This window comes from Thamnophis sirtalis, unplaced genomic scaffold (genome assembly GCF_051295495.1).
Source record: "Thamnophis sirtalis isolate CommonGarterSnake01/CBP01778 unplaced genomic scaffold, rThaSir2_p1.2 scaffold_14, whole genome shotgun sequence".
Lineage (NCBI taxonomy): Eukaryota > Metazoa > Chordata > Lepidosauria > Squamata > Natricidae > Thamnophis > Thamnophis sirtalis.
In genome coordinates this window covers 13948188-13974192 of record NW_028261394.1, presented here as the reverse complement: position 1 = coordinate 13974192, position 26005 = coordinate 13948188, and the positions used below count along the sequence as shown (strand labels likewise).

At 46.7% G+C, this 26005-nt stretch overlaps 1 protein-coding gene across 1 annotated transcript in view; it reads left to right on the top strand.

The window, feature by feature from the left end:
• Positions 1-26005, top strand: part of SEPTIN12 (septin 12) — an 85818-nt gene that overhangs the window by 40629 nt on the left and 19184 nt on the right. Inside the window, exon 3 of the mRNA XM_087728499.1 lies at positions 14702-14890. Coding sequence (XP_087584625.1) covers positions 14702-14890 — 189 coding nt within the window. The remainder of the gene's footprint in view (positions 1-14701; positions 14891-26005) is intronic.

Genomic DNA, 26005 nt, shown 5'->3' with positions numbered 1-26005 from the left:
TCGTATTTAAATGGTTGTCCACTAGGACTCCAAGATCCCTTTCACAGTTACTACTATTGAGCAAAGTACCATCTATACTGTACCTGTGCATTTTGTTTTTCTTGCCTAAATGTAGAACCTTACTCTTAAATTAGTTTTTATTGTAGCATTTCATTACATCATCCTGTATCCTTCCAATAGTAGTGCAGTCTTATATCTCTTGCCATTTGTAATATTTATGTTCTAATTGCTTTCTTGGTAGATCTTATATGGACTTCTCTTGGCAACTTGTTTTTCATTGCATATCTTGTGAAAACTCGAAACCCCTCGTCTGTTCCTTCCATCAACTTCCCTTTGGTTATCACCGGTGCTTCTGCCAGAATTTCTGTCATTGCTTTTGCCACGTTTTCACCCTTTTCTTCTTCTATATTCTGGAGTCTGAGATAAAATTCTAAACTGTCAATCTCCCATTCCAATATTCCACTCTTGTGTTTTCCAACCACGCTCATTCTGCTATCAATATTACCAAAAAAACTGGTGTAGTTTGTGTGTGTGTGTGTGTGTGTGTGATGTCTTTCTGTTCTTCTGAAGCTTCCCTGGCTGGTCTCACATCCTCAAGGCCAAGGAGATATTTCCTCTTGGTGTTTTATCTTATTGCCTCCTAAGAGACCAAGCCAATTGAGTCAACCTATGAATCATCCTTACATCTGTCCCTGTCAGACTTAAAGAAGCCATCTTTTGCATTGGGCCTTCAGGCCACCGGTGAAATCCTCTGAGGTCTGCTACCAGTTTGTGTCCGCTACCGAGTGCGTGCTTGGCGCCTGAGGCGCCCCCGCACAGCGCTAAAAAAAAGGAACGTTCTGAACCCTTCCGAGTTTGCAAAGGTAAGTAGAACAGCGAGGAGGAGGAGAAATCTGCTGCGCCATGTGATTTAGATTAGCTAGAAAGCAGGGAATCCGTCGATTCTAGCTAATATATATCGCGCATCACAGCTGATCGTCACCCATCTGATCGTCGGAAATACCTGTTCGCCCGAACCGGTAGCATTTCACACCTGCTTCAGGCCCATTGTAAAAGATGGCTTCCAGGTCTGACAGGACGTCCCCCCCTCCCTTAGCAGAAAAGTGTGTCCTGTAACAAGAGTAATACAGGGGGTTAAAAATGAGTGGTGAAATTCAATTTTTTTTACTATCGGTACTGTGGCTGCGGCTTAGTGGGTGTGGTGTGGCTTGGTGGGCATGGCTTGGTGGGCGTGGCAGGGGAAGGATACTGCAAAATCCCCATTCCCTCCCCACTCCAGGGGAAGGATACTGCAAAATCTCCATTCCCTCCCCACTCTGGGGCCAGCCAGAGGACGTGTTTGCCAGTTCTCCGAACAACTCAAAATTTCCGCTACCAGTTCTCCAGAACCTGTCAGAACCTGCTGGATTTTACCCCTGGTTAAAATCATACACCAAACCACCTGTGCCCCCGCCTCCTGAGGGACCTTTTGCCTTATCAGGGTACTTGTCATGGAATTGCTTCACCAATCTATCTGCTTTTACATCCCAACTCTTAACCCAGGTAGCTTCAGACAAAGGGTATCCTTTCCAATGAACTAAATACTGTAACTAACTTCTACAGTCTAGAATCTAAAATCATCTTCACTTCATCATGGGTTTCTGCTTGCACCCCTATAGGAGGAATAGGTGGTTGGGTCTGAGGTCTTAATCTAGGCCCAAGGGCTGTTTTCAGCAGGCTGCAATGAAACACAGGATGGCAGGTCCAATTACCTCGGGCAGATTGGATGATCTGAACGTAACATATTGAGTGAGCCTAACTATTGTACAGGATGCAGTGGCTCAGTGGCTAAGAGACTGAGCTTGTCAATCAGAAAGGTCAGCAATTCGGTGGTTCAAATCCTTAGCACCACGTAATGAGTGAGGTCCTGTTACTTGTCCCAGCTTCTGCCAACCTAGCAGTTTGAAAGCATGTAAAAATGCAAGTAGAAAAATAGGGACCACCTTTGGTGGGAAGGTAACAGTGTTCCGTGCACCTTTTAGTCCTGCTGGCCACATGACCACGGAGACGTCTTCGGACAGTGCTGGCTCTTTGGCTTTGAAGCAGAGTTGAGCACCGCCCTCAAGAGTCAGGAACAACTAGCCCATATGTGCAAGGGGAATCTTTACCTTTAACTATTGTACACTGTAAACCATAATTTATAGCTTATTGTGATCCGTGTCTGACTCCTAATCAATTCATGTTTGTTTAGTTGTCATGGGTTAAGCAAATCATAGCGATGTGGCCAACCAAGACATTTTTCAGTGATGAAACAGAGAAGATGCTGAGTTTTCAGTCATGGTCCTTCTATGCTCAAATAGGTTCCTTACCATGAATGGCTAAGACCTATTTTCCGTAGATTAAGCCAACGTTGGAAGGTTGTGTCTAAAGGATATTTCTGGGTGCTGAAAGGAGGCATTAGATGAAGAATGGAATGGGAATGGGAATAGGATGAGCTGGAAGGGACCTTGGAGGTCTCCTAGTCCAGCCCCTGCTCAAGCAGGAGAACCTATACCATTTCAGTTGTAACTGTCTAGGCTCTTCTTAAAAATCTCCAGGGATGCCTGGAGTGCCCATGATTTCTGGAGGCAAGCTGTTCCACTGGTTAATTGTTCTCACTGTTAGGAAGTTTCTCCTTAATTCCAGATTGCTTCTCTCTTTGATTAGTTTCCACCCATTGCTTCTTGTCCCGCCCTCTGGTGCTTTGGAGAATAGCTTGACTCCCTCTTCTTTGTGGCAGCACCTCAAGTACTGGAATGCTGCTATCATGTCACCCCTAATTCTTCTTTTCTTTAGACCAGCCAAACCCAAATCCTACAGCCGTTCTTCATATTGGATGAAGAATATGAAGCAATTCTTCATAGGATGTTGAAATAGTTGTGGCTTGCAGAAACAAAGCACATGTGATGACCTGCCCACATCTCTGGCATCCCCTTTGCTCTACAAATCACCGTGATGGCACAGTGGTTAGAAAGTGGTATTGCAGGCTAACTCTGCCAACTGCTAGCAGTTCAAATCTCACCAGGCTAAAGATTGACTCAGCCTTCCATCCTTCCGAGGTGGTTAAAATGAGGACCCAGAGTGTTGGGGGCAAGAGGCTGACTCTGTAAACCGCTTAGAGAGGGCTGTAAAGAAACTGTGAAGGGGTATATAAGTCTAAGGGCTATTGCCCTTCCTTCCTTCCTTCCCTCCCTCCCTCCCTCCCAGTGGTTAGAATGCAGTATTGCAGGCTAACTCTGCCCACTGCCAGCATTTTGATCCTGACCAGCTCAAGGTTTTCTCGGCCTTCCATCCTTCCGAAGTGGGTAAAATGAGGACCCAGATTGTTAGGGGCAAAAGGCTGACTCTGTAAACGGTTTAGAGAGGGCTGCAAAGCACTGTGAAATGGTATATAACTCTTAAGTGCTATTGCTATTCCTCAACCTAGCAGTCTCCAGATCAGAGCTTCCTGTAACAGAATTGCCAAAAAGGCATTGAGAGTTGTTAACCTAATCTTGTGCAGCTTCTTCTCTGATAATAATTGTATTGCAAACTAGGGCGTATAAAACCTTTGCTAGACCAGTTCTCGAATACAGCTTGTCTGCCTGGAACCCGCACTGCATATCGGACATTAATACGATCGAGCGAGTCCAGAGATATTTCACAAGAGTCCCACACTCCTCTGCTCACAACAGAATCCCTTATGCCACCAGGCTTGAAATTTTGTGGACTTCGTCAACTTAGAACTACGCTACCTTCGGTCTGACCTAAGCGTAGTACATAAAATTATCTGCTACAACGTCCAACTGTCAATGACTACTTCAGTTTCAACCACAACACACAAGCACACAACAGATACAAACCGCTCCAAACTCAGATTGCAGAAAATACGACTTCAGCAACAGAGTGGTCAACGCCTGGAATGCTCTACCTGACTAGGTTGTTACATCCTCAAACCCCCAAAACTTTAACCTAAGACTGTCTACTGTTGACCTCACCCCATTCCTAAGAGGTCCGTAAAGGGGGTGTGCATAAGCGCACCAGTGTGCCTACCGTCCCTGTCCTCCTGTCCCCACTTATTTGTATCCATTCCCTGTGTTCATAATCGTGTTTATACTGATATCTGTTATCTTATACAGGCTTGACAAAATAAATACAGTAAAAAAAAATTAAATTAGATTGGGGAAAAAAACTTGCTCCAACCAGGAGGCTCAGAAACACAGTGTCTTGCATGTGCCCTTCTCCAAAACCAAGGAGGGGTGTGTGTGTGAGAGTGTGTGATTTGTGCAACGTTTGGCCAGTTGGCCCCTAATTTCTTTCCCCTCCCCGGAAGAGCTGGATTTTCTCCTTCTTTTTTCTTCTTCTTCCTTTGGCACCCTTCCCCCTTCTTTCTTTAAAATGCAAAAGGGCTTGCTTGCTCACTGGGAAGGAGGAAGCAAACCTGGCCAGGCTATTGGGCAAAAGCTGCTGAATGGCCTTGTGTCTCCCCAACCCCACCCCAGTCACCTTTTGAAGGGAAGAGGGAGGGGGGGGGTCCCAGGAAAGAGAAGGAGAGGAGAGGGGAGGGGAGGGGAGGGACTGATTGATATTCTGGTCATGTGCTTGGAAGCAGGCTGGGTGCGTTCAGTGGCGCTCTGGTGTGAAACCCAAAAAGGGGAACTGGCAAGAGGGCGGAGCTGCCCGTTTTGCCGAAGCCCCTGAAAGAGACAGAAGCAGGATGATGGGCAGCTGAAAGCAAAGGTAAGGATACAGATGATCCTGCTGCTCACCTGGATTTTGGGGGGGGGGGAGGGATGGAGTTGCCAGAGCTTCGTCTTGGGCTGAAAAGCCAGAAATGCAACCTGGACAATAGCTGGTTTATTTTTTTGGAGGGGCATCTCCCCACTTGGCTTGAGAAGGCTGGCAGAGCCCGAATTCAAGGAAATCAGGAGAAAGGTTGAATCTCGCCTGCATCTTCTTTGTCTCCAGGACTGATGTGGGTTTTTTGGTGGGGGTTGTTTTGTTTCCCCCCTCCCTGGCAGCCGCTTTGTTCTCTAGGGGCAAGTGCTCTTCTCCTGCCCACTTTCAGGGTTGGGTGGCATGGCCACCACACTGCTGGTGGGTCATCTCAGAGAAGACATCAAGAACATGAGTGGTGGGCTGGTGGTGGTGGGGAGAGGATATAGGGTGCTAAGGCCTGGCAGGATGTGTCTGCAGGATGGCAGAGTTGATGGGAACCCAGGACCGGCGTGTGCTTTGGGTTTGACCCTCCCTGCCTTTCTTCCTTTTTGTGGTTGAGTAAGCCATCCTCTCTAGTTGAGTAGTATGTGCAGCGGCTAGATGGGCGTGGAGATTCTCTCAGTTCCTGCTTCTTTCATTCAGCTCCTTCTCTCTCTCTCTCTCTCTCTCTCTCTCTCTCTCTCTCTCTCTCTCTCTCTCTCTCTCTCTCTCTCTCTCTCTGTGTGTGTGTGTGTGTGTGTGTGTGTTTTCTGCACCTCTGCAGGCTTTTTCTGGTGGCTGGTTGTCCTCAGGGAGAGGTAGATATTTAGCTGACATCAAAAACCCATTAAAAAAAAGATGTGTATATGATGAACAGAGAGAGAGAGAGAGAGAAAGAGAGAGGGAGAGAAGGAGGGAGAGAGGGAGGGAGGGAGAGGGAGAGAGAGAGAGAATGTGCATTGTTGGAAAGGATTTCATTGCTGTGGTTGTGTTTTAGCATCCTTGCCATTGTGTGATGAAGGCGGCAGGGTGTTTTTCCTCTTCAGATGGGGACAAAGGGCTGGGAATTTGTTGCCTGCACAAAGCCAGAATGGGAATCCATGGAGGAGCAAAGGGTACCAGAATTCCTGGACTCTGGGATCCAAGACCTAGAAATGAAATCTACCCCCAGTGTTGCCAACAGGAGGAATAAGGGAGTAGACATCCATCAACCTAGATCCTAATGTACAGACAGAAGCGAAATGTTTCTCTCTGGGTTGGCGTTGAGATGCTCCATGGCTTAGCATGGTGGGTGGACCTGACCTGGGATTTTAAAAGAACCATTCTTGCAAATATTGACTCAAATATTGACCCTACAACATTGTACAGACACTGAGGGATCTTCAGAGTGAGGGACGAACAGAATGCATCTAGTCCTCGACTTACACCCACAATTGGGGCCCAATATTTTTCTTGCTAAGCATGACATTTATTTGCCTCATCGGACAACCTTTCTCCCCCCCCCACAGTTGTTAAGTGAATCGCTGCAGTTGATAAGTTAGTAACCTGGTCGTTAAGCGAATCTGGCTTCCCCATTGACTTGGCTTGCAAGAAGGTTGCAAAAGGGGATCACGTGATCTTCGAACACAGCAACGGCAATAGATTTAAAGCTGTTGCCAAGTGTCTGAATTTTGGTCCCATGGTAAATTGGGGATGCTGAAAAGGTCATAACTCTGGAGGACGGTCATAAAAGTCACATTTTTCAGTGCCATTGTAACTTTGAACGATCACTAAACAAACTGTTGTAAGATCGAGGACTGCCTGTAACAGAGTTAGAAGGGACCTTGGAGGTCCAACCCCCTGCTCAAGCAGGATACCATTTCAGACAAGTGATTGTCCAGTCTCTTCTTAAAATCCCCCCAGTGATGAAGCACCCACAGCTTCTAAAACCAGCCCCTTCCAATGGTTAATTGATTGATTAATTGATCTAAGCAATATTAAAACATTGAATGGATGATGTTGTATGAATGCAGATGTTAGTTTTTTAACTGAGCTGGTTAAGCCTTATATATCCTAATATAATATATATAGAGAAAAGATGTGGAGACTAGAAAAGATGTGGAGACTCTAGAAAGAGTGCAGAGAAGAGCAACAAAGATGATTAGGGGACTGGAGGCTAAAACATATGAAGAACGGTTGCAGGAACTGGGTATGTCTAGTTTGATGAAAAGAAGGATTAGGGGAGACATGATAGCAGTGGTCCAATATCTCAGGGGTTGCCACAAGAATAGCAATAGCAGTTAGACTTATATACCGCTTCATAGGGCTTTCATCCCTCTCTAAGCAGTTTACAGAGTCAACATATCGCCCCCAACAACAATCTGGGTCCTCATTTTACCCACCTCGGAAGGATGGAAGGCTGAGTCAACCCTGAGCCGGTGAGATTTGAACAGCCAAACTGCAGAACTGCAGTCAGCTGAAGTAGCCTGCAGTGCTGCATTTAACCACTGCGCCACCTCAGCTCCATAAGAAGAGGGAGTCAAACTATTTTCCAAGGCACCTGAGGGCAGGACAAGAAGCAATGGGTGGAAACTAATCAAGGAGAGAAGCAACCTAGAACTTAAGGAGAAATTTTCTGACAGTGAGAACAATTAATCAGTGGAACAGCTTGCCTCCAGAAGTTGTGAATGCCTCAACACTGGAAGTCTTTAAGAAGATGTTGGATAGCCATTTGTCTGAAGTGGTGTAGGGTTTCCTGCCTAGGCAGGGGGTTCGACTAGAAGACCTGCAAGGTCCCTTCCAACTCTGCTATTATATTGAATTGTATCCAGGAGATGACGCTGTCTCTAGTCTTCGTAGACTTCCTATCCTACCTGATATTGTAGATCATTTCTGTGGTTACTTAGGTGTCAAACTTTAACAGTGTAACAGATTTGGAAGGGTAGGTAATCTTGTCCAACCCACCCACCCACCCAAGTGGGAGTCCCTGCATCATTTCTGACCAATGGCAGTCCAATCTCTTCTTGAAAGCCTCCAGTGGTAGAGCTCCCACAACTTCTGAAGGCAACTTCTGTCCCATGGGTTGATTGTTCTCACTTGCTTCTTTTCTGAACTAGCTGTAACATTAGTTACATGGTTGCTCCATGTAATTTCAGAACAAGAGTCTTCTGGAAGTGAAAATTGGTGTCCTAACCAACAGTGTAGGATGGGTTGAATGGGGAACTGTTTTCCCGATACGCTTATTATCTAACTTTGAGTAATGCTATCTAAAGTGGCATGTTCAGAACCAAGTTCGCCTTTATACTTGTGCCAAGAAAGAGGGCAAGATTGATCCGTGTGACATTTGCTGTTGCAAACATGTATGTGTGAATGTAGGTGATGTTTTGATTTGAATCGGGAGTGTCTAAACTGCAACCTTTCCCCTCCATCTGATGCACAAGTCTGGATCACTGCAGATACAGGGCTCCTAACAAATTATCACTTGTAGTGAGGATTGAACACACGGAATAAATATTTGGGAGAATGAATGACCCTCAGTTCCCATATCAATGAAGCCTTCCTCCCTCCTTCCTAAAACATATAAGGATAACATATAACACTGGTGGAACCTCTTCTAACTGGTTCGGTAGATTTGACGAACCGGTTCTACCAAATAGGTGCGAACTGGTAGAAACCCACCTCTGCTCTGGTGGTAGGAACAGGCAGCAGAAAGACCAGTCCAGGATGAAAAGACATACAGGTGGTCCTTATTGAACCAACCACTCCTCCAGTGGCTGTTCGAAATTACACAGGTGCCGGATGCGAAGGACTTACAACAGATCGTAAGTCACTCTTATCATCACTAAATGAACTGTTGTAAGTTCATCACCTCCACTAGACCGATTAGATCCCACAGATTAGGCCTCCTCTGAATTCCATCCGCCGGCCAGTGTCGACTGGCGACTACCCAGTTTTTTGGAAAAATTGAGGCTTTTTGTGACTTCCCTCAGCCCCCGCCCCCACGGCACTCTTCACGTTTCAGCAGGGTTGGGGCAAGGCAAAAACGGGGGCATTTTTGCCTTGCCCCAGCCCTGGGGCACTGCTGGAGGCTGAGGGAAGGCAAAAACTCTTTTTTCTTACTTACCTCTTCAAAATCTTGATGCGTCTTATACACCAGTGCGTCTTATAGTCCGAAATATATGGTAACAAGCATGAACTGTGGCGAGAAAGGTCATAAACTGGGGGCACAACTCACTTAACGAATGCCTCTCTTAGCAATGGAGACATGGTCCTAAGTGGTGGACTCCCTATGGATGGTCGCGGCTGGCCTAATCCAACTCAAAGTTCTTTGAATGTTCTTCCTTGGCAGCTACTAGCTGACGGAAGGTTTCTTCACAACAAAGTCAACTGTTAGATGCTCCTCTCAGCTTGCGTGGCTCTAGCCCAGCTGGGAATATTGGGTGAGGAGGAGGAGGAGGAAGAAGAAGAGGAGGAGAGATGGATGTCCTTGATTTTGGCCAACATCTTTTCTTTTGAGGGATCTAGCCAGAGCTGTAAGCTCTGGAGAACAACAGGAAGTTGCTCCCACGCTGTTCCAAGTGCAGATGGATTGATCCTCGCACCCTCTGGGAAATGGGGGTGGACAGGAAAAGAGATAAAGGCAGGATTTCTGTCATCTTCTTCATCTTCTTCTTGAATAATTGCAAGCAGCTGCCCGCCAGGGCTAGCATGAAAGGCTAAGAATTAGTTGACCAGAAAAAGCAAAGGGAGATGTGAGATTCAAGGCTTCTGCCTTCTATGGCCTTTGAGAGTCACCAAACTCGGGCTGGCCCTCTTCCCCCTTCTTAAATATTAGTTGCCTTAGATTTGGAGCGGGTGGGGAATCAGGAAGTCTTATCCCTTTACACCAGTATTCCTCAGCAGAGGATGGGTGGACTTCAACTCCCAGAATTCTCCAGCCAGCTGGCAGGGGAATTCTGGGAGTTGAAGTCCACCCATCTTCAAGTTGCCTACGCGGAACACTGCATATCTATCTATCATCTATCTATCTATCTATCTATCTATCTATCTATCTATCTATCTATCTATCTATCTATCTATCTATCTATCTATACTTTCTTCCTTCTTTCTTCTTCCTTCCTTATATACAGTATATATATATATAAAAACGGATGTGTATATATATATTCCAGCATAAATCTGGAACGCTTTGAGCAATTTCAACCAAACTTGATACACAGATGAGTTAGTCTTTGGAAACAAATACTGTGTGGGGTAAGACACCCCTTGGGGGATGTGTTCTGTTAAGATACAGCCTGTTGTGCCTTAAAATGGATTCTACTGTGCAGCGCAGTGGAGGTGCCATGGTAACAGCTTCACAGTACTGGTAAGGGGGTAAATCCAACATTAGAAATTATGTTTGGTCTGGACATTTTCCTATTATAAATAAATACCTGGGCAATGCCAGGCTATCGGCTAGTCATAAATATTGAAGGATTAGGTCAGAGGGTTTGGGTTTCAGCTTCTCTCTCTCCAATGCCAGGGCTCAGATTTGAATTCCTCTTCCTTTCTTATTAATAAGAGTGATCAAAGTCACAAGGTCCAATCGTACAAGTGCATGTAGATCACAAATGCACACTTTTCGCCTCCAAGATGACCTTAAACGTACATAGTTTTTTTTAGAACTGGGTTTGTCCATCCAGGGTCTTCTTCTGAAGATAATGGCATGAAGCTGTTGTAATCTTGGAAAAGCTATTGCAATTAAAAGAGTGTACCCAGTGGTGAAATTCATTTTTTTACTATCGGTTCTGTGGGCGTGGCTTGGTGGGCGTGGTGTAGATTGGTGGGCGTGGTTTGGTGGGCACGGCAGGGGAAGGATACTGCAAAATCTCCATTCCCACCCCACTCTGGGGCCAGCCAGAGGTGGCATTTGCCGGTTCTCCAAACTACTCAAAATTTCCGTTACCTGTTCTCCAAACTGCTCAAAATTTCTGCTACCATTCTCCGAACTACTCAAAATTTCCATTACCTGTTCTCCAAACTGCTCAAAATTTCCGTTACCTGTTCTCCAAACTACTCAAAATTTCCGTTACCTGTTCTCCAAACTGCTCAAAATTTCCGCTACCGTTCTCTGAACTACTCAAAATTTTCGCTACCGGTTCTCCAAATTACTCAAAATTTCTGCTACCGTTTCTCCGAACTACTCAAAATTTCCACTACTGGTTCTCCAGATCCTGTCAGAACCTGTTGGATTTCACTCTTGGAGGTACCACAAGTCAAGGCCATCATATCTAACTCCTCGCCTCACCTGTGAGTTGGTATTTGGAGTAGCATCTAGCCAGCCTGCACTAAGAAGACCAGATCTGGTTAATATTGGGAATGGGAGACCACCCAGAAAAATGCATGACCTTCTCTTTAGACTGGGAATTTGAAAAAAAGAAAAGAAAGAACAGCAAAGAGATCTGTCAAATATCATTGGTTTAAAATGTTTTCGGCTTTGACATGAAGCACAGGCTTCCCTCTCAATTGCCGGATCTTCTAATGTAGCCATGTCCAATTTTGCAGTCTTTTGAACAATCCTCCTCATTACCAGCCCAGTTAAGAAGAGACTCCCCCCCTCCCATTCTCTTTGGGGGGAGGTGGGGGGAGAAAGTAACCCCTTTCTCTCCCAAAGTGCCTTTGGAAAGCTTCTCAATTTCTGGGCTGAGTGCCAACTCTCTTCCCCCCTACCTCTTCCCTTCCCTAAGGGAGGCACCCCTCCAGCCTCTTTTGGTTGAGCATCTCTTCAAGGCCTGACCTTTGTCAGAGATGTTGCTGTGCATTTGAATGTACTTTCACTTTTCTCTTTCCCATTTTTCTCCCTTGACCTAACGGCCATGGAAGACAAACATGACATAACCTGGATGCATGCTAGAGGTGGAATTCAGCAGGTTCTGACCAGTTCCAGAGAACCAGTAGCAGAAATTTTGAGTAGTTCAGTGAACCGGCAAATATCACCTCTGGCTGGCCTCGCCCCCCATCTATTCTCTGCCTCTTGAGTCCCAGCTGATTGGAAGGGAATGGAGATTTTGCAGTATCCTTTCCCTGCCGCGCCCACCAAGCCATGCCATGCCTACCAAGCCACCTCCACAGAACCAATAGCAGGGGTGAAAGCCTCCTAGTTCAGCCTGGTTCAGCCAAACTGTCCTTGGTTCTGCGAACCGGTAGTAAAAAAAAGAGCTTCCAATGAAAGCCTCCCCCCCCCCCCCCGGCTTTTTAAAGCATTTTTCCCTGCTGGTGTGCCCGAACCGGCAGGGAAAGAATCCTTTAAAAAGCTTTTAATAAAGCTGAAAGTGAAAAAAAAGTTGGCCATGCCCGCCCAGTCACATGACCCTACACACCAAGCCACACCCAAAAAACCAGTGGGCAGAGGGAATTAGATTTCACCACTGACTGGTAGTAAAAATTTTTTGAATCCCACCACTGATACACGCAACATGGAAAACCAGCACCATGGGGACTCTGCTCATGTTAAGGAAGATGGTCCAGATAGTTTGACTCTTGAAAGAGTGTCAAAAAAGCAACAAAGATGATTAGGGAACTGGGAGCTAAAACATCTGAAGAACAGTTGCAGGAATTGGGTTTGTCTAGTGAAAAGAAGGACTAGGGAGTGACATGATAGCAGTGTTCCAATATTTGAGGGGCTGGCCCAAAGAAGAGGGGGTCAAGTAATTCTTCAAAGCACCTGAGAGCAGGACAAAAAGCAATGGGTGGAAGCTAATCAAGGAGAGAAGCAACCTAGAACTATGGAGAAATTTCCTGGCAGTTAGAACAATTAATCAGTAGAACAACTTGCCTCCAGAAGTTGTGGATGCTCCATCACTAGCAATAGCAGCAGTTAGACTTATATACCGCTTCATAGGACTTTCAGCCCTCTCTAAGCGGTTTACAGAGTCAGCATATCGCCCCCACACTCTGGGTCCTCATTTCACCCACCTCAGAAGGATAGAAGGCTGAGTCAACCCTGAGCCGGTGAGATTTGAACAGCCGAACTGCCGAACTAGCAGTCAGCTGAAGTAGCCTGCAGTATTGCACTCTAACCACTGCGCCACCTCGGCTCTAGAAGATTTTAAAGAGAGATTGAATAACAATTTGTCCAGAATGGTATTAGGTTTCCTGCTAGCGCAATAGACTATTAGAAGACCTACAAGGTCTCTTCTAAAAATGTTATTCTGATATTTTGAAACTGCTTAGAAGTTCAGCATGTCTTGATTTTTAGAGCCCGACGCTCGGTCTGAGTTTGACACCCCTGGCTTAAATGGTCTGTCCTGGCTAGAAGGGAGTGAACTGCCAATAATCTTTTCTGCTGTCCTCACCACTCTCTGTACCACCTTCCTTTCCGAAACAGTAATTTTTCCAAACCAGACAGAATGCAATACGACAGGATGGTCTCCATTGTCCCTCTATAGAAAGTGGTAAGGACAGTGGAAAGAAGATGTACTTTTCTCATGCGATGCTGAAAATGCAGGCACAGCTGTGCCTGCTTTAAGAAGAGACTGGACAGCCATTTGTCTGAAAGGGAACAGGGTCTCCTGATTGAGCAGGGGGTTGGACTAGAAGACCTCCAAGGTATAGTAGTATAGTATAGTATTAGTTTATTTATAGGCCGCCCCTTTCCCTGAGGGGACTCAGGGCGGCTTACAACTTATGTAGGAGGGGATACATGCAATGACATATAGAACAATACATAATTAAAAAAATAGAGCAACATTCATCATTCGGGCGGGGACGGATTATAATCTTTAACCCCAGGCCTGACGGGATAGCCAGATCTTGAGGGCTGTGCGGAAGGTCTGGAGGGTGGTGAGGGTACGAATCTCCACGGGGAGAACGTTCCAAAGGGTCGGAGCTACTACTGAAAAGGCTCTCCTCCGCGTAGTTGCCAGTCGACACTGACTGGCAGATGGAACTTGGAGGAGGCCCAATCTGTGAGATCTGATAGGTCGCGAGGAGGTAATTGGCAGGAGGCGGTCTCTCAAGTACCCAGATCCACTACCATGAAGGGCTTTATGGGTGGTAAGTAGCACCTTGAAACGCACCCGGAGATCAACAGGTAGCCAGCGCAGCTCGCGGAGGATAGGTGTTATGTGGGCGAACCGAGGTGCACCCACAATCACTCGCGCGGCCGCATTCTGGACTAGCTGAAGTCTCCGGATGCTCTTCAAGGGCAGTCCCATGTAGAGCACGTTGCAGTATTCCAGCCTAGAGGTCACAAGGGCACGAGTGACTGTTGTGAGAGCCTCCCGGTTCAGGTAGGGTCGCAACTGGCGCACCAGGCGAACCTGGGCAAATGCCCCCCTGGTCACAGCCGACAGATGGTAATCAAAGGTCAGCTGTGGGTCCAGAAGGACTCCCAAGTTGCGAACCCTGTCTGAGGGGTATAATATTTGGCCCCCCAGCCTGAGTGATGGAACACTGGCCAAATTATTGGGAGGAAAACACAACAGCCACTCGGTCTTTTCCGGGTTGAGTACAAGCTTGTTAGCCCTCATCCAGTCCCTAACGGCTTCGAGACCCCGGTTCATCACGTCCACCGCTTCATTGAGTTGGCACGGGACAGACAGATACAACTGCGTATTGTCCACGTATTGGTGGTATCTTATCCCGTGCCTCCGAATGATCTCGCCCAGCGGTTTCATGTAGATGTTAAATAGTAGGGGGGACAGGACTGACCCCTGCGGCACTCCCTTCCAACTCTGTTATTCTGTTGTCTTACTGAGTTGAGTTGCTGTTTATGAGATCAGCTGCCAAGTAGGGTTTCCCCTTCTGTTTCTTGACTGTTTAGGTCTCCTCTCTCTTCCATCCTTGTCCCAGCCTCCCCACCGTCTCTTGCAGCATCCAATCTTAGACAGATGTTGTGTCTCTTTCAAGGCTGCATTTCTGCGTCCAGGGAAAAGATGTGTTTTGCTTTCGTTCTTGCTCCACACTTAATATACAGAAGTGCAACAAAAGCTGCAAGAAAAGGAGGAAGGAACCGGTTGGCTATAACGTTTTCTCTTCCTTTTTGCAGAGATTCATCCCAAGCTTCAGCAGCTGAGCATGGAGGACAATCTAGCAGGAGAACCAATTCCCCAGGATGGTCCAGCCCTCAAGACCACGGACGGCGGACTATTCGGCTACGTGGGGATTGAGGCCGTCCTGGACCAGATGCGTATCAAGACCATGAAAACCGGATTTGAGTTCAACATCATGGTTGTAGGTGAGCGTGAAATTATCTCTTATCTCAGGAGCTTCCATACTTGTAGAGATTGCATCTGGGCATGTTTTTGTAATCAGTAAAACCATTTTCCTAAATGCTTCACGAAATTCATGGGTGAGAATGCCTGGCAATAAATTGCAGGTACCTCCTGACAGATGGAACACAGGTAATTGGGTGGCTTGCAAGGTGATATCATTCGCTGAAAATGTTACCTGGGCATAAGTACACAAAAGGCTGTTAGGCGGTCTCTAAACTCTTCTCTGACTTTACTAAAAAGCAGTTACCTGAAACCCTAAATTGAGCAAAGCTCTGATAAGCATCAGAACCCAACATTTCCTGACAGGCACGGGGAGAGGAAAATGACAGCTTGGCAAGTTAGAAGCAATAAACGGGTGAAGAGCTTAAATCAATGGGGGAAAGTAATGCAGAAAAGGTGAGGTATTGCATTCCGGAGAATAAGGAAGGACGAGCGTCTTTTGGATTGGGGGCTGTGGGAAGGGAAAGTCCTAGAGTAGAGGTGTCAAAACTCGATTTCATTGAGGGCCGCATCAGGGTTGTGTTTGACCTCCAGAGCCGGGGGGTGGGGGTGGCCAGGGTGGGGGTGGCCAGCTTGCCATCACTGTGGTTGTCTGAGCGCTCTGCCACCGAAATGGACTCCCGAGCTCCGTTTTCGGCTGCGATGGCTTCTTGCAACCCTCTGCCAGTGAAAACGGAGCGCGGGAGGGCTGCCTTGCAATGCTTCTTCTGTCTATAAATAAATACCACACACACTGCTAGAGAGAAGTTTCCTGAACAGAGGCTCCAGCACGAGTCCAAAAACTTGGAAGACAAAACCTTGGGTCCCGGTGACCGATCCAGATTGGATCCTGTCCCATTTTAATTCCTTTGCTGTTAGGGCAGGGGTCAGCAACCTGTGGCTCTGGAACCACATGTGCTCTTTCATCCCTCTGCTGCGGCTCCCTATTGCCAGTCAGCTCCACAATTTGACAGGGCTTTCAGTTAGGACAAGTAAAGGAAAAAGGAGGCCACGCTAGAAGGAGACTCTATGGACTAGGAAAAAGGACGCCATGCTAGGAGGAGACTCTCTGGTGGTGGTGGTGGGGAACCAGTCTTCCGGTCAGCAGAGGAAAAAGGACGCCACTCTAGGAGGAGACTCTATGGTGGGGGAACCAGACTTCTGGTCGGCTCTAGAATTGAACGGGGAACTTCCAGTTAGGACCTTTGTGGCTCTTTGAGTGTTTAAGATTGCCGACCCCTGTGTTAGGGGAGGAGGAGGACTGTGGGTTCCCTACTGCTCTCTGAGCTTGGTTGTGTTCTTGCAGACATTTCATTACCAAACTAGATAACATCATCAGTGCTGGAAAGAATAATAACAGAGAGCAAACCCTGCTCCCTTTTAGAGCTGGTGACATTACCTGGGGTGGTCATGAAACATCTGCAAGAAAGCCACCAAGCTCAGAGAGCACCGAGGGCCCTATAACTAAATAAATAAAATATCTAGCAGGCACTGTGGGGACAGGAAGCCAAACGAGATAGACCTTCCATTCTGGTCCAGCTAGAACATCTCTCTGCTGTTGGGAAAAAATTGGCCCTTCTTATCCTTCCCTTTACGGAAAATGCCATAAAAGCTAAGCTTGTTCAGCTCTGGCCAAAGCCAGTCTGGGTTTAATTCAGCCTCAAGACGGTGATCTCATCGAGCACGGATGGCCCTGGACAAGCCAAGCATCGTTCCCCTCTGTACATAGAGGGGGTTTTCAGGCCTTTTGTTTAACGAACTGATAGGCCTGATAAATATTTATAGGGAGGTTCTGAATAAGAGGATTTCAAAACACACACACACACACACACTCACTCACACACATTCACACACACACACACACACACACAAATGTGAGATACTCATCAAGAACATGATCAAAAGCCAACTGATAAAAAGCAGACAGAAAAACAAGCAACATTTGGGGAGGAAGGTAGCCTGGACGACCTTCAGCTTGTCCATCTGGTTCCCACACTCTGGTTTTACATTCTTCCAGAAAGCCCTACATTTGCATTAGCCAGAATTTGGCATCTCCTGGCCCCTTTTCGGCAGAGGGATCCCTTCCCTTCACATGTAGGTTTGTTTTTAGGAAAACACCAGCACTTCTGCAATGCCTTCACCCCCCAAATCACCCAAAGCAATTCCCCCTACCCCTCCACAAAAGCTGGAAAGACTGGTCTTCTCTTCTCCCCACCCCTCCTGTCACCTTCAATCAGATAATCTGTAAATACCCTGGAAAATGAAATTATTTGGAAAGGTATAGCTGCAAGAGCTGGAAGGTTGCTCAGCTATGTAGATCAAATGGCTTCAATTTCTTTTTACTACCAGTTCTGTGGGCATGACTTGGTGGGCGTGGCAGGGGAAGGATACTGCAAAATCTCCATTCCCTCCCCACTCCAGGGGAAGGATACTGCAAAATCTCCATTCCCTCCCCACTCCAGGGGAAGGATACTGCAAAATCTCCATTCCCTCCCCACTCCAGGGGACGGATACTGCAAAATCTCCATTCCCTTCCCACTCCAGGGGACGGATACTGCAAAATCTCCATTCCCTTCCCACTCCAGGGGAAGGATACTGCAAAATCTCCTTTCCCTCCCCACTCCAGGGGAAGGATACTGCAAAATCTCCATTCCCTCCCCACTCCAGGGGAAGGATACTGCAAAATCTCCATTCCCTCCCCACTCCAGGGGAAGGATACTGCAAAATCTCCTTTCCCTCCCCACTCCAGGGGAAGGATACTGCAAAATCTCCATTCCCTCCCCACTCCAGGGGAAGGATACTGCAAAATCTCCATTCCCTCCCCACTCCAGGGGAAGGATACTGCAAAATCTCCATTCCCTCCCCACTCCAGGGGAAGGATACTGCAAAATCTCCTTTCCCTCCCCACTCCAGGGGAAGGATACTGCAAAATCTCCTTTCCCTCCCCACTCCAGGGGAAGGATACTGCAAAATCCCCATTCCCTCCCTATCAGCTGGGACTCGGAAGGCAGAGAATAGATGGGGGCGGGGCCAGCCAGAGGTGGCATTTGCCGGTTCTCTGAACTACTCAAAATTTTTGCTACCGGTTCTCCAGAACCTATTAGAACCTGCTGGATTTCACCCCTGCTTTCCCCCTGTTGGAAGAAATGTCCATTTGGGTTCAGTTCCGAATGGGGGAAAAGGCACTGGATTCATGGAAGTTGCTTGGAAAGATGATTTTAATGGTGAACAGGACCACATGCCTTGAAGATGTCGGGTGAAGGGGGGAAAAGGGAAGAGATGTCCTGGTTTTACACCCTCTCTGGGCTTTTGAATTTGAGCTTGTATTCTGATTGGTTGTCAGACTCCCATGGGGCCATGCAGGGGCAATTCTGTAGGCTGTCCTGTGTCTGAGGCTTGGTTGAGCCTTTCTAGGTGATGTAATCTTCCCAGGTGCCATGTGGTGAGATGGGTAGAGGCAGGGGTGAAATTCAGCAGCTTCTGGAGAACCAGTAGCAGAAATTTTGAGTAGTTCAGAGAACCGGCAAATACCACCTCTGGCTGGGAAGGGAATGGAGATTTTGCAGTATCCTTCCCCTGTCACATCCACCAAGCCATGCCTACAGAACTGGTAGTAACATTTTTTTTAAAAAAATCACCACTGGGTAGAGGACTAAACCTACCTTTGTTGGATCTTGGTTGAGGGCATTTGCCTATGAATAGACCTAGCTGTCTCTTTATCTCTTAAGTGCAGACCTCTGCTGTGGGCTATTGAGGATGGTGGGGGCTATTGAGAGTGTTTCCTGCCTAAAAGCATGTTTCTCCATTTCTCACCCAGGGAAATATAATATTCTGCCTTTTCAATATTTCCTAGAATATTTCATTTTTCTAGGAGAGGGGTGAGTGCGAACTTCCTACACCTCTCCCCCAGCTGATTCTCCCAGAATGAGTCCTTGAATTTCTGCATCTGTCTGGAGAACAGAAAGCGTGACTTGAGGTTTTCAGCCAAGCAACAGCCCTCCCCCCCCCAAGAGAAGAAGTTAATTGTGAGCTATCGTTTCTCCATGCAAGGGAGAACATCTGCCTTGAATTATAGTTCCTAATTTCCTGTTTGCTTTGGGGTAGATTAGAGTTCATGGCCTCCATTCAAGGTCCTTCCACCTCGGGTGGCTAGATTGTCCCACTTTTCACTTGGGACCTTCACTTCCAGAGTTAGCTGAAGGTTTCATGGCCAAGAAGTGATCATGTGATCAAAATTCAGACGCTTGGCAACTGCTTCATATTTATGACCATTGCTATGTCCTGGGGTTACATGACATCTTCCAGTTCTCAATATTGCATCAATAACCCTGCCAAATCTGGCAGTTTACTAAGATTGTGCAAAGTCTTCCAGAAAAGGAGCTTAGTAGAACATATTGGCGCAACTAAATTGGTCTCCTTGAAACCATATTTCTTGGAAGCCTTGAGACAGTTGCTTTGAAGGCTGTGCTTTGGTGCCAGATACAGCAATCAGTCTTCCTCCTCCAGAAAGTTAACTCTGGATTCAGGACTTTGCTTCCAGCAGAAGCTCAAGAGCAAAACGTGGCCGGTCAGAAACCAAAAACTTTCAGGATTTGATGAGCCAACCTCAACTTCTGCTTCTCTTCGTATCCTCTTTGACCATTGGTATGGAGAGCAGCATTTCTCAACCTCGGCAACTTTAAAAGGTGTGGACTTCAGCTCCAGAATGTCCCAACCAACCTGTTAGCTGAAGAATTCTGAGTTGAAATCCACATACCTTAAGAGTTGCCGAGAAACAAGGGATGGAAACAATAGAACGAACGAAAGAGCTATTTCCTAACAGCGAGGACAGTTAACCTGTAGAATAGCCTGCCTCCAGAAGTTGTAGGTGCTCCATCACTGGAGGCTTTTAAGAAGAGACTGGCAGCCACTTGTTTGGAATGGTATCGGGCAGCAGTCACCAACTGGTGGTCTGCAGAAAAAGTATTTTTTATATTTCACTAAATCAGGGCTCCTCAAACTATGGCCCCTGGGACGGATCTATGCAATGAACATTTGAGTTGCTGCAGAGAGTCTCTCCCTTCGGGGTCTTTTTGTGCAGGTCGGGGGGGGGGGAGAAATTCCGACTTGGGGTCTGCTTCAACCTCCTAGTATGGGGATTTGAGCGAAGGCTGGAGGGAAGTGACACTTGTGGTGAAGGGCCATAGGGCCTCGTTTCAGTGGGACTGCATCATGGCCTGGAACTGGCTGACCATCTCAGCCCGCTGAGCCTCTAGGCGCCGGTCCCTGGCTTTGCAGTCCCACAGGCCTCCCCTCTGCTTGGAAAGCCTCTGCTCATAGTCCTCATTGAAGGGCTTCTGCTGAGCCTCCTTCTCGGTCAGATCCAATTTGAACTGAGCTGCTTTGCCAATTTTTTCTCCTGGTGGCTGCTTAGCTCCAACAACTGCTTCCTGTTGGGGCCCCAAGGAGCCCAGGTGGGCGAAGACTGGCATGGAGGGGAGGGTCGAGTAGAGGCCAGCGAGGTGCCCCTTGATGTGAGTGACATCAAGTTGGCCATGCCCAACTAGTCCCATGACCACCTAGCCAGGCCCACCCATTAGGCAGATCATATTAGAGGTCCGTGGGATTTAAAATTATGAATTTATTGATCCCTGAGGTCCGAAAGGTTGGGGGACCCTGGGTCTTCTGCTAAAGCAGGGGTGTTGGAGTAGAAGGCCTCCAAGGTCCCTTCTAACTCTTGTTATTCTATTATTCTGGAGAATTCTGAGTCAGAGTGGAAATGCACATCCCCAAAGAGTAGCCAAAGATTGAGAAACGCTGCTTCAGATGTTCCATCTTTGCTAGTTCTCTGAAGGTTCTCCAGAAAAATGCAAAACAAACTGCACTTGAAAAGAAATTGACTCTGAATTTGAGATGACTTTTCTCCCCCTACCCTAAGTAAACACACTGCTTCGCCACTGCTTTCTAATTATCCCAGTTATACGAGGAGAAAATTTAATCCTCCTCCGTTCAGCTAAATGCTGGAATCGTACTTTCTTCCAACTCAAGATTACTTTTTTCAAGACTCTGCGTGTCCTTTCCCCTCTATTTTCCTGCTTTTCTTGCCGGGGTTTTTGCTCCAGCAGTGGGGGGGCGTCTGTTCCGGTGGCTTGCCTGAGCCCCCTTCCTGGAGTGCTGCATTGACCAATCGCAGACCAGGAGTGGAAAGGCAGGAAGACTTCCCAGCTGTGGCTCCTTTGACCCTTGAACATCTGGTTGCACGCATCTGGTTTTGATCACAGCCTGAGAATCTCTTCTCTCCCTCCCATGCCGAGAGGGTTTGTCAAACTTGAAAGGGGTGTTTGTGTGTATATATGTTGTGTGTTTGGGGAGCGAGGGAGGGAGAAGACCAGAAATGTTTTGGGCAGGGAGGAGAAAAAAGCCCCCGCAAATCAGATAAGATCACTTTGGCGAGATGTGAGATAAATAAGCAAGAAACAAAATGAAGCTTTGAAGGGTTTCGGGTTAGAGAGTTGGTTTAAGAAGACAGTTCCATCTCATGGATAGTAATAGTAACAGAGTTAGAAGGGACCTTGGAAATCATCTAGTCCAACCCCCTGCTCACACAGAAGACCTGTACTAGGGATTCGAACCTCCAAATTGCCAACGTTTCTGATCGACAAGCTCAGTATCTTAGCCACTGAGCCACTTGTTGAGGCTGTTGAGCCACCTAGACTAAGATGGTGACAGCTTTGGCCAACAGCTGTAGTTTTCATCTTCTCCCCCTCCCCTCCCCCCAAATACAGGGAGTACACTCACCCAATGAGAGATAAAATGAATAATTTGGGATGGGTGAGAGGTCTGCAACCTTTGGAGAACCTCAGTGTCCCACCTCAGGTTGACCAATAGAGATCAAGTTCTGACCATGTGCTTATTCCAGGGCCTGGAGATATTTGTTCCCAAGGAAATAACATGTGTTAATAATAGAGGTGTAATAATGTGTTGGGTACTTGTCATATGTAACCCCACTGCTTTGTGAGCTGTATTGGTTGCCAGTGTATTTCCAGGTGCAATTCAAGGTGCTTGGTTAATGGGTATAATATAGTATAGAGCAGGACAGAGCGGAGCAGAGTAGAGTAGATTGGTAGATGATGGGTGGATGGATGGATGGATGGATGGATGGATGGATGGATGGATGGATGGATACATACATACATACATACATACATACATACATACATACATACATACATCGAGCAACAGCACTTATCTACTGCTTCACAGTGATATATAGCCCTCCCTAAGCAGTTTACAGAGTCATCCTCTTGGCCCCCAACAATCTGGGTCTTCATTTTACCCACTTCAGAAGAATGAAGGCTGAGTCAACCTTGAGCCTGGTGAGATTTGAACTGCTGAACTGCAACTAGCAGTCAGTTGAAGTAGCCTGCAGTACTGCACTCTAACCGCTGCGCCACCTCGACTCTTGGGTGGAGATAGGTAGGTAGGTAGGTGGATGCAAAGTTGCATAGATAGATGGAGAGATTGATAAATAGAGAGAGAGAGAAAGGGAGAGGATAGATAGATAATAGACAAATACATTAGCTATATAGATAGAGAGATAGATTAGATACCAATAGGATTTAGGCTTATATACCACTTCATAGTGCTTTTACAGCCCTCTCTAAGCGGTTTTACAGAATCAGCCTCTTGCCTTCAACAATCTGGGTCCTCATTTTACCGACCTTGGAAGGATGGAAGGCTGAGTCCACCATGAGCTGGTGAGATTCGATCTACCCAACTGCTGGCAGCCGGTGACCAGCAGAAGTAGCCTACGGTGCTGCACTCTAACCACTTCACCACTCAGATAATAGGTAGATAGGCAGGCAGGCAGACAGACAGACCCTTAGATACTGTATGATGGATAGATCTAGAGATAGATAGATAGATAGATAGATAGATAGATAGATAGATAGATAGATAGATAGATAGATAGATATGGATGGATGGATGGATGGATGGATGGATGGATGGATGGATGGATGGATGGATGGATGGATGGGGTCGGTAGGTAGGTAGGTGTTGTGGCCCAGCAGGAGCTGTTGGAGCTGCCACCAGACTCTGACAGCGAGGGGTGCTATGAGTCAGCCCTGGAGGATGTGGAGGACACTGGACAGGGTTCCAACTCCGAGCAGGGCGCAGAGAGGCTGGTTGGCCACCAGGTGGCGCCTGAGCCTTGGATCAGTGGGGAGGAGACAAGAGAGAGTGATCCAGAAACCAATTGTGAGTTGTTCCGGGATGCACGCCGTCGAAGGGCAACACAACTACATAATTACAGGAGGTAATTATGTTCAGCTGATGGTCATTAAGCTCCTCTCCCAGACTATAAAAGAGACTGCTTGTGCCATGCCCTTCTTGCAGAAGTCAACGTTTGGGACTAAAGAGAAACGAACTTGGCCGGCTGGATTGCTGACAGAGTTTGTTTGCATTGCTGCCAAGGTTTCTCGGACTTGCTGCCAAAGTCCTTATCGGTTTGTTTATTTGGCTTTCAGCCACCGAGAGTCTGGACTTGCTAATTAAAGGACATTCCATTTTACGCTTGTCTCGGCTTTCGTTACTGAACGAAGGAGGGAGTCAGAACAGGTAGGTATGGGAAATACATTTCAGCCAAGGATCTCAGATAGCCCATCCCTTTAAAGAATCAGAACTATATCTGTACCTATCCATATACATAAGCAAATGTCAACGTTTAAGAGTGTTTGAGATTTTCATTTATTTTTGGTGGTTTCCTCTCCTTGCTACTATGCTCCAGCTGTGCAGCCCAAATACTCTCTTCTGAAAAGTTTTCCTTCATCCTTTGGCTTTTTCAAGAGAATGCGATCTCCCTTCTATTCCAACCTCATTGGGAGGCCTCCACTGACTACCTCTTGACCAACTGAGGCCAAAGGGGAGAAGGTCCTATGTCCTGGAGGAGAAAGAAATGGAGAGATGCAAGAAAGGAGCCAGTGTTTCATTAGAAACACCCTCTTCTCCTGTTTGAGCCTCCCATGGCCAACGGTTTGCTGTCAGTCAGAAGGAGACGTGGCTTTGATAAGGACCTTCTCTGCCTGACAGCTCTTGTGTCTAGCAGATCCCAGTGGGCCATCCAGGTTCATGCATGGAAAAATTGACATGTTTGTATTTTGAGAAGGAGCTCCAGGCTTCCTAGGGGGTTGTTTCATTTAAAGAACAGATACTCTCATTTTGACTTTACTTACAATACAATAGCAGAGTTGGAAGGGACCTTGGAGGTCTTCTAGTCCAACCCCCTGCCTAGGCAGGAAACCCTATACTGTTTCAGACAAATGGATATCCAACATCTTCTTAAAGACTTCCAGTGTTGTTCCCCTGATTAATTGTTCTCACTGTCAGGAAATTTCTCCTCAGTTCTAAGTTGCTTCTCTCCTTGATTGGTTTCCACCATTGCTTCTTGTTCTACTTTCAGGTGCCTTGGAAAATAATTTGACTCCCTCTTCTTTGTGGCAGTCCCTGAGATATTGGAAGACTGCTATCATGTCTCCCCTAGTCCTTCTTTTCATCAAACTAGATATACCCAGTTCCTGCAATTGTTCTTCATATGTTTTAGTCTCCAGTCCCCTAATCATCTTTGTTGATCTTCTCTGCACTCTTTTTAGAGTCTCCACATCTTTTCTACATCGTGGCGACCAAAACTGAATGCAAATATTCCAAGCGTGGCCTTACCAAGGCCTTATAAAGTGACATTAACACTTCACGGGATCTTGATTCTATCCCTCTGTTTATGCAGCCTAGAACTGTGTTGGCTTTTTTGGAAGCTGCTGCACACGGCTGGCTCCTATTTCAATGGTTGTCCACTGGGACTCCAAGATCCCTCTCACAGTTACTGCTATTGAGCAAGGTACCACTTATACTGTACCTGTGCATTTCGTTTTTCTTGCCTAAATGTAGAACCTTACTCTTTTCACCATTTAATTTCATTTTACTAGGTAATGCCCAATGTCCAAGTTTGTCAAGATCCTTCTGTATCTTAAGCCTCTCTTCTGGAGTGTTGGCTATTCCTACCAGCTTATTCTACAGTTCCTCCTCTTGGTCAGGGATGGCGAACCTGTTTGGCAACGAGTGCCAAAACTGGAACACTCATGCCAGAGCCCTGGAAACTTGAAGACCAGCTGGCTGCATATGCATGCCATCCACCTCGTCTTCTGGTTTTTAGCGTGCGCATGTGTGCCGGCCAGCTGGTCACACATGCCAGAACCAGTGGTGGGATTCAAAAATTTTTACTACCAGTTTTGTGGTAGTAAAAATGTGGCATGGCTTAGTGGGCATGGCATGGCTTGGTAAGCGTGGCATAGTGGGCGTGTCGGGAAGGATACTGCAAAATCCCCATTTCCTCCCAATCAGCTGGGACTCGGGAGGCAGAGAATAGATGGGGGGCCTATTTGCCAGTTCTCCGAACTACTCAAAGTTTCTGCTACCAGTTCTCCAGAACTGGTCAGAACCTGCTGAATACCACCTCTGGCCGGAGTGCGGAAACCCAAAGACCAGGTGGCTGGAGCGTCCATGCATACTGGCTACCTGGTCTTTAGGTTTCTGGGGCCCCAGCAGGCTTGAAGATCAGCCGGCCGCTGCGTATACGTATGGCAGAAACAGAACAGCAGCTGTCGACTGTGTGTGTGCCCACAGAGAGGGCTCTGCGTGCCAACTCTGACATGCGTGCCATAGGTTCACCAATCACCGTTTTAGGTGACCTACCAAATTCCAATCCAGCGACCTATAAAGCAATTAAATGCAAGCAGTTTTGTATTAGTGAAGCCATTAATTGTATGCATTTCAGTAGATTACAGCTGTATATGTATTGTGCGTATGTGTGTATTTATTTGTCTGAAATTGTATAGGGTCTCTTGCCTAAGCAGGGGGTTGAACTAGAAGACCTCCAGGTCCCTTCCAACTCTTTTATTCTATTCTTTATCTTATTTTGATTCTATTCTATTTCTTATTTCTATTCTATTCTATTTCTTATTTCTATGCTATGCTATGCTATTCTTATTCTTATTTCTATTCCATTCCATTCTGCTTCATTTAGAAAGGATATTCATATGTATTGTGTGTATGTGTGTATTTATTTG